The following is a 9,622-nucleotide window of genomic DNA, read 5'->3' as shown; positions in this document are numbered from 1 at the left end:
GACAAGAAAAAGAAAGGAATTTATTAGTAAGAATCATGTTAAAAAGGCAAAATAAAAATTGGCCCTATCACTTCGATTTACTCAAATCACATTTATATCTATGAAAATAATGATTTATTTCCACCCAGTAAAAGAGGCATTTTACCAAACATTCGGGCACTTTCATATTCACATTAAGAACCTTTACTGCATGCAACAGGGTCACATCGGCAATATGGAGACGTTTGAGTAACAACATAATGTTCTACTGCAAATGTGAGCGAGATTCATTCCCTGTATAAACACAGTAAGTTCCATAGCACTGTGTGTATGTATGTGTGCATGTATGTATGTTCTGTTTGTTTCCCTCTTTAGGTTTTACTCAGTAAACGTTTGAAGATATTTGCGAAATTTATTATTTTATTATTAACCTTTTGTTTCGCATCATTACAGTAAATGTTACACCCTGTGTTATATTTTATAAGTGTAAATGATGTAAATATGTAAAGAGCAATTGTATCAATGTCAATCTATATGTATGTAACAACTTGTATAGTTGAACATAAGCATAATAGTTATGTAACTAGCTATACATTTACGAATGACCCATAGGTCTTTCTTCCGGAAATATTGCCTTGACGACGAGTTTGTTTTCCTTTCCACTGTACGTTCTTACTTCTCTGAGTAGCTGGTAGCTGTGTTTAGATGACGTCGCTCCTGGCTGGACGTATTCTGCAGGGCGATAGCGATTCGTACGAAGTTCCTAGCTCTGTTCATTACTATTCTCAGGTGTGAATTCTAACGTAGCGGCTTTCACTTGAAAATTTGCTTGAAATTTTCTTGTCTCCTTTGTTCTTTAGTTTTTCCATGTTCAATTTCTTCGTCAGCTGTCTTCCTTTTATCGTCTTCAGACGAATATCTACTTCGCCTATCAGCAGGACATGATCTGAGTTAATATCCGCTCCTGGTAGAGTCTTTGCATTTTTTAAGAAATTTCGGAATCTTTTCTGTACCAGTATATAATCTATCTGATATCTACCTTCGTCCCTTGGGCATGTCCATGTGTATCTTCAACGTTTACGTTGTTGGAATAATGCATTTCCAACAATCACTGAATTTCTTTTACAGAAATTCACCAAATATTCTCCTCTATCATTTCTTTTTCCCAATCTTCCATCTTGTCCTTCTCCAGTCGCTCAATTGGATTACGCATGCTCTCTTCTTCTCCTTCTCAACATCTCTTCTATCTTGTCATAGCTTTCTTCCACTTCCTCGTCTGCTAATCCATTATGTGGCATATGAACTTGCACCAGCGAATTTTATCTAGAAAATTTAAATCAAAAGGAGTTGGAGACAGAGGATATGGAAGGAAACAGGAAGGACTTGACAATTAAAATGAGGAAGATTGTAAATAACCAAATGGGTGGAAGAAGTAGTGAGATTAGTAGCCAAGAAAGTGTAGCAGAAGTTTTAAAACGGGATTCGATTAGTTCAGGACAATCTTTAACCACACAAGGAATGTCTGTCACAGCAAGTTCAGGAAGCGTGGAAGCAGACACGTATGACGTCGTGGAAAGGAGAGACGCGTGGTCGCATGTAAGTCCTTCATCACCATGCAAGCAACAATTACTGAAGACTGCTGACAATAGCAGAAAGGATAAGATGACGAGCCAGCTGACGGCTCGAAGAGTAGGTCATAGAAAACAGGTCAAGAAGGAGAGTAAGGGAAGACCTCCTGAGTCAACAGCATAGACAAATAACAGATAGATATGCAGCTCAATGCTAAAACAATGCCAACATAGGCTGCCAGGACGACCGTAGAGCCATCTGTAGTCTTTTGTAAACAAAACGGTAACAGCATTTTTACCACCCACCTCTACTGCTGTGTCGGTAACTACGTTCACTACTATACCAAGCCATTCTATTTACTAGTACAGAATGAATTATTTCTTTTAAAACATTTCACTTTTGGTGGAAATGTTTGAATGCAATTTTTTTTTTATTGTATAATATACAATATTGCATATATATCTTGTAAAAGGCGAAGGTCTATTTGAAAAAAAATCACTACAATGTACAGAACTATTTATATTGCATTTTGATTATAATTTTATCCTCCTTTCCCAGCCCACCTGCCTGTAACAACAATCAATAGTTCTCAGCTTGGTATTTCAGTTTGGGAAGGAATGGAAAGGGAACTTTTAGGGATTTAAATTTCCTTCTCCATTTTTTAAGCTAGCGACTTAATTTCTGTATTCAGGAACCTCTTGTTATTAGTATTAATGTCCGTAAGTTCCAGCAGTACCAGGTGAAAACTTTAGAGTTTATTATTATTTTATTTTCACCTATTTTAAAACATATCTATTCCCACAAAATATGTTACTGGTCTGACAAAAAATGGACATGCATATGTCTATGATGCATATAATTTAACAGCAGATCCATAATTTGAATTTCGAATGCAGAGAGTTAAAAATCTTTAATTCAATTTTTGTGTCTGACTAAATATTTCACATGTTAATTTTGAAAATATTTACTTTACCCAAAAAAAGTCTCAGCAGTTTTGTTAACCATACTTGTCAGAATATGCTGTAAAAATGTCAACTTTTTAGCATGAAATCTGTTGAAGCTTATATTATTTGAATCAGGAAATGGAGTAAAAGTAAAATGCGAGAATGACTACCATCACAAAAATCTGTTTGTAATTGTGAAACTAAACTAAACCATGAATTTTGAGAAAGATGATGGTTATAAACTTGCCCCACATAAAAATGAAAAGTCACGGATAATTTTAATTCTGCAAATTGCATTTTTCTCGAAACCTAACCAAAATTTCACTCATCTCCCTCCACACATCCATACTACCCTCATATTTCACACAGCCGCCTCCTCCTCTACAGCATAATATGGATCGAGCAGAGCAAGCATAGTTACAAATGAACACAATAGACACAATAGTGTTCCAGAAATATTTATTTGTAAAGTAACATAAAAGAATGTGGAAGAAGCACAAAGAACACAAAATATATTGTACAGGTATTATTACTAAATTATCAAAATAATAAGGAACAACTCTCAGTGATCATTATTACTATTATTATGCATTCGTCTGGCTTTTAAAAGCCACTTTATTCATGCACTAACAGGGCACACTCTGTGAGTCTCCGTAATGATTCCTTTTACATTTACATACTTCTATTAATATCAGAAATACGCAGTACATTGCCATTTGTAAGTAAAAATTGTTTAAATTCGTATACTATGCAAGTGTTCAAGATTATAAACCATTTTAACACATTTTTCTCAGCAAAGTACAATGTTTATTGTGAGGAAATGAGATATTTATGTTGAAGAATGTTTATTTATGTGCTACTTCTGTAATTTCACTAGAAAACAAACTGATACAATGACATGCTATATGAAAACAGTAATATATGTCTGGTGTTGGTGGGACTGCAATGTGTTCTTTGGCAAAGGAGGAGGGACACAGGCCTGTGGACTTTCTTTGATAGGTTTTTGAGGGTTGTAGGAATTTGAGGTCTTTTTGAGGAGACAATTGGGTAAGTTCATTTTCTGGTAAAAGTCGTATAGTTGATAGAATGGATGAAGGATAAGAAAGTTGTGCGGATGAAGGGTAATTCGATTGTGAGTCTGAATGTGCGCTTGTGATTGATCCATCCAAAGATGGAACTGCCGACCAGTTGAGACCTTTTCTCTCTTTTGTTTTAAAATCAGACTCTGAAAAGTGACGACTGCATACTACTCTGTTGAACAGTGTCGTAGCAGTATGTTCGGTATAGGTTACACCTATACTTTCTGCCCAATGTACAGCCCTGTAAAATGTAGAAGTATTAATTAGAATTACCAGTAAATAGAATAGGCCTACTCTAGTATCATACAACCTTGGGTCTATTGTATATTCTGGGGCATTTAAGAACTACGAATTTTATGATACTGTTCGAAACTCTAAGCTCGAATATCATACAGATCGAGTCTCTTTCTAGTTCTATGATTATGTAACTAGCAAAATATGCAATTAGGTAGTTACTTTGTAGAATTTCTAGGCATTTTTGACAATGCCGGCTTTGTTTTCAACAACAATTTGTGAAACGGGAGTAGTCCAAGTTTGTACATGCAAATGCAAAAACTGTTGCGCATTCTCAGATACTTTCATTTCAAGTAGGGTTGTCTAGTGACAGTACTAAATAAGAACCTTTTCTTCTGATCCATTTTTATATTTAATATGGTATTTTTCCTGAAAAGCTACACCAAAAGAGACACAGTTTCCTCTTGTTTCACTGGATTCTGTGTGATTTATATAGTCATAAACATGTGATTTTAGTTTCCACGCACCAATAATTTCAAAATAAAAATCCTATGAGATCTCTTTATACTTATGTATTGTTGTAGCTCCTCCCGTATTTGTTACAATGTTACTAATTTATTACCAACATAACATGTGAGAGGCCAATCTTAATTAGGTTACTAGGGAAATTGTCTATTTCTCTAGTATTGCGTTCTTAAACTCTCTAGTGTTATACTTGTAAGAAGTGGAGAGACGGGCTATAACAATGCATCAGAATATACTGTACAGGTAAGCATTAAACGATTTTTATGCTGAAAGTATTTGTGGCTGCAAAATAAAACCACGTGTTTTACATTATACTGTATAAATCTCACAGAAACCTGTGAAGCAATAGAAGATTGCAATTTATTTGGTGTAGCTGATCTGGGCAACTACTACTGATATTTTTATTATTACAAAACATGTTTGGCTACTGCAATATTGCACAGCTAATCACGTGCTTAAATGTTAGGTTAGGTTTTAGCATATAAAAATGGACTCGCCTAAAAAAACATTGCTGTATTACTCTCTGTAGGTACAAATACAAGAGTAATTTAAAGGAATATAGATTAAGTAATCAATATTACTAACCTCAACATTTTTCGGGAAGTGGAAAAATGGTAAGTCCGAATCTCTTCTATTTGACCCCAGACAACCAGGCACAGAGCAAGTTTTTACCCAGGTTTTCTGGGACATGCTGGAATGACAGACAATACTAGTGATTTTTCTTACATCCCTAATAAGTAATTAAATAATAAATGCATATTATGTTAATCAATCAATTAAGTTAATTAAACATATTATGTGTTTAATTCTTGCATTGTTTGCTTGAAACGTATCAATCATGTCACCTCACAATAACTTCAATCACAATGTGTTAAAACTACATCACAATAATTATTCACTTATAGTTATAATTTCAGCAAATAAATCTCCATTTGTAAAATAATAAGTACTAAATATCACCTCCTTCTCAGAATAGCATAGGTGAACACATGTAACACACGTTAACAAAAGACACGAATACATAAATAAACAACACAATAAGTGCTCATTATGTTTCATTTATAATCTCAGATCTCCAATGCAAAATAAGTACGTAAATATCATCTTACCTCAATAGAAGAAAACACGTGTAGCACAAAACTTCTGAGTAATATTAACCAAACCCCGTTGAAATACGAATGAAAACACATACCGGTACGCAAAACATCGACACAGAATTCGATTTGTTGATTTGTTTGCCATCTATTGAGGAATTATTGAAGGAACGAGGACTTATTGCTTACCAATGTCGGTAGATGTCTCTCAGTTCACGTTGTAAATAACTCAAATCAAGTTGCACCCCCCTGGTCAACAGGGAGGGGAAGTAAAGAAGATTTGGGTATATAGTCCATCTACTTGTGAAGGGAAGAAAGGAGGGAATAAGGGACCGTAGAACTACAGTCTACGAAGTTGGTGCCTAAGGAGCGGAAGTGATAAAAGAGTGGCAAAAGACATAGAAATGATGAGAAGACATGGAGTTTTTAAATGTAAGTTTACAAATGAAGGTTGAGTTGAGCACTGACTTACAAAATAGTTTCTAGCGAAAAATTTATCGGAGGTGAAAGTGAACAAATATACATGTGATTCAGTGACTAGTGAAGAAATAGGGGATAAGAGTGATGTCAGAAGTGAGGAGAGGTAGAAGTGATTGTAAATTGGAGATGAAAGTGAATGATTATGATTGAGTAGTATTAGTAAAAGTTAGTATACAAATTAGGGAAATTTTAGGAAGTACTTTAATATAAGTAAACAATAAAAGTGGTGAAGTGATTACTAGATAGAAGGGAAAGTTTTCAAAGTGAGAGATTAGAGAGCAAATTGAGGGTATGTATTATAGTAATAGGGGTAATCAAATTAAAATAAGATGACTGCACACGTCGAGGGAAGTTTGTATGCGTTATTGTAATTAGAAGGTGATGGGGGGCCCGAATACAGAGATGTGGTGGCGACCCATTACTAAATAAAAGCTGTATAAATAAATATATCAATATTAATCGGTTAATTAACTCGGAAAAAATATTACATTTACAAAAATATCATTTTTTTTCACTTAAGTCAAGCACATTTTACCCATATTCTGTATTCAGTCGTCTTATTATCTGTTCTTTGTTGGATTTTTATTTCGGCATTCTGATACACAACGGTTAGCGCGTCTAGCCGCGAAACCGGGTGGCCCGGGTTCGATTCCCGTTTGGGACAAGTTACCTGGTTGAGGCTTTTCCCGGGGTTTTCCCTTAACACAATGTGAGCAAATGCTGGGTAACTTTCGGTGTTGGACCCCGGACTCATTTAACCGGAATTATCACCTTCATTTCATTCAGACGCTAAATAACCTAAGACGTTGATAAAGCGTCGTAAAATAATCTACTAAAATAAAACAACCTCACGCCACTTAAGCAGGTCTACTATTGAGGAGTATCGAATGTTTACTCTCTCTGCTCTCTACAGACAATAAAGACATCTGGCAACGGGACGCATGTTTAAACAATGTACAGTAGGGGAGGACCGTGTATATTGGACCACCTAATTTTGAATGGCCGTAACTCGCTTATCATATTGAGAAAAATGTCCCTGAATTTTTTATGATGGTAGATTGCCATAATAAATCCCTAAGTAGAATAAGACTTCACTAATTTTAATTCTAATACTTCAAAAATAAAATTTAATAAAAATTTCGAAGCCGTGTAACTTGAGCCAGGGTCGTGTAATATGAACCAGAGGGTCGTGTAACTTGGACCAGGCATATTAAACACATTTAACTCCTATAATGTTGTTTATTCAAACAAAAATTTGTGTCAAGCAATGATTTCACATACAACAGTAATAAAATAGTTCATGTGTAATTGTTGCACATTCTACGTGGGCCCATTTTCCACACCGATTGCACTGAATCCAGTCTTTGTTCTCACTTTCACCACAAATAACACAGAGTGTTTTGGATGTCACCTTAACTTTCGAATCTGATTGTTGCTGCAGAGCATTCTTGTGTGGCGTAGCGGTCAGCACCACGCCAGATGCATTGTATCTCGTTCCGGATTTTCTCTGTCCAGATTTTGAAGACTAAGGCAAAGGACTTATTTCCTTCACTGACATATTCTGTGAGACCAGAAAGTATCTCCACATTGTCTCCCATCTTTTTCTCTGCTGATTCTGCTGTTGTTGCTCCTTCCACTTCTTCTGCTGCCCGACATGCTGATGCTGATTGCTCACCATTCAAAGGCCGATCGGTCACCAAAGAAGGCGCGAAATCAGCCTCTGAAAACACATTTCGGTCGACAGGCCAAAGACCAGTGTGCCTGAAGCCATTCATTGCAATCTGCATATTTGCTGCTCTGGGGAATGCCACTCCTACCAGTGAGGCAATATGCTGGACATTCAGCCGCTGTCCTGGAAGTTCCCTCATCTTCGTTGATATGGCAGCTGACATGAATGTGTTCAGAGGTTTGAAGAACGACAAGTCCAGTGGTTGGAGACGGTGCGTGCAGTGCGACGGTAGAGATAACATAATCACACCGTACTGACGGCAGATCTCAATCGCTTTGAGCGATTGCGTATGGCTATTGTGACCATCTAAAATCAACAGTACTTTCTCCTGAGGGCTGGGTTTAACAGTTCTAATGAAGTGCCTAATCCATTCACAGAATGTGTCAGAATCCATCCATCCCTTATCCTGACAGCGGAAGATGGTGTTAGGAGGTGCTCCAAATGTGAGAGACTCCAACCTGATGTTTTCCCCTCTGTGCCAAAATCTTCTCTTGGCGTTGAACGACAGTGTGGGATGTCTCGTCCATGTTGAATATTCTGGCAGCAGTTAATTTGTGTTGGTCGACAAGTTGTTCCAATGTGTCAAAGAACTTGCCGACTACAACCCTGTTGAATCCTGAAGCCCTGGCAAGTGATGTGGCTTCTGGCTGTCTAAGGCTAAGTTCGGGATGGCGCTTCATAAAGCCGGAAAACCATTCTTTGCCGGCAGACTTCGTTTCCTTGTTGAAGCGAGTGGCCAGTTTATTCTTCTCTGCAATCTCGTATGCTAATTGCATAACACTTCTCAGTCTGAAATTAAAGAATAAGCAGATTAAGTATTAGGTCTATATTAAGTTTGATTGAATTAAGTTGTAGGCCTAATGTAGGCCCTAATATGCATTTTGCTGTAATGTATTTACCCATAGAACATTTTTTCTAGCTGCAGATGTGTCACAAGATCATTTTCCATCTCTTGTGGCAAGTCAAGTGGGTGACCGGGCTGTCTAATTTTAGCATCCTTCTTTTTGTTGTATCTTTTAAGGGTGGTACTAGGTATATTATACCTTCGTGCAGCCTCATTGACGCCAACCCCTTCCGATATTGCAACTAAAGCGAGTTGCAGATTTTCTTCTTTCCACTTCCCATACACTCCCTTCGCTTTTCTTGCCTGTCTTGTAGTCATCTGTAAAGTAATGTCGAAAGCAGAATTCGTTAAAAAGTTGTAATTGTCGACCCACCAAATGAAACGAAGTCTTATTACAGAATTTAAGAAATAAAATATTAACATTGAAATAAACTAAAGTAATGTTTTATAATATTATTATTTATATTATATTATATAAATAATATTATAATTATATGTCCTTACAAAATTTTCATCCACTGACTTCTGATTTTTGGAAATTCACATTAGTGAAGACATAATGGACAATTTTATCTTCTAAATTTGTTATATTGTAAGGGTTGGTACATTTTAGCATTGGCTCAAGTTACACGCTTTGTGATGGTTCAATTTACACGCATTGTAAAAGAAACACTTAACAATTATTTACGTAAAAACTACTTTACAAACATTGATATAAATTTCACCTCAAACACTGGTATTTCTTCGTATGTATAAGGCAGTCTTATATTTCTAAACGTCTTCGCACAACACTCTGTCAAACTATTGTGAAAAGATTTGAAGAATTTGGGGACAGAATGTCCGACACCGTTATGACCGCGTCAAGCCAACCCTGCATAATGAGATTTATGGACAGTTGCCTACCATGTAGAAGGTTCAGAGCGCTGTATAAAGTACCTTGCAAACTATCCTGGAAATAGCGATTGCATCGGTGGATCAAGTTACACACTGGTCCAAGTTACACGGACTTCCCCTATATAGAAATTATTTACTACCCTGATACCAATATTTTTTTCAGCCCTATTCATAACGTATTGAATTCATTTCAAGGAAGCATTCAAGACATAAAGTAATATTAAGAAGTTAATCTAAACTTAAGTCCGAAA

General features: G+C 36.3%; 1 protein-coding gene and 1 long non-coding RNA gene across 2 annotated transcripts; both read right to left on the bottom strand.

The window, feature by feature from the left end:
• Positions 1-1,731: 1,731 nt before the first annotated feature.
• Positions 1,732-5,868, bottom strand: LOC138700296 (uncharacterized). The gene is made up of 3 exons (XR_011332322.1): positions 5,440-5,868; positions 4,916-5,021; positions 1,732-3,812 (listed from the first exon to the last, which is right to left on the bottom strand). It is a non-coding gene; the product is annotated as an uncharacterized lncRNA (long non-coding RNA).
• A 1,023-nt stretch (positions 5,869-6,891) lies between these two features.
• Positions 6,892-8,795, bottom strand: LOC138712605 (uncharacterized). Its single transcript, XM_069844745.1, has 2 exons — positions 8,533-8,795; positions 6,892-8,422 (listed from the first exon to the last, which is right to left on the bottom strand). Exons 1-2 carry the CDS (start codon positions 8,793-8,795, stop codon positions 8,059-8,061), a joined length of 627 nt encoding a protein of 208 aa, XP_069700846.1. The 3' UTR covers positions 6,892-8,058.
• Positions 8,796-9,622: the final 827 nt, after the last annotated feature.

Source organism: Periplaneta americana, chromosome 1 (assembly GCF_040183065.1).
Source record: "Periplaneta americana isolate PAMFEO1 chromosome 1, P.americana_PAMFEO1_priV1, whole genome shotgun sequence".
NCBI lineage: Eukaryota > Metazoa > Arthropoda > Insecta > Blattodea > Blattidae > Periplaneta > Periplaneta americana.
This window is presented reverse-complemented; position numbering and strand designations above follow the sequence as displayed.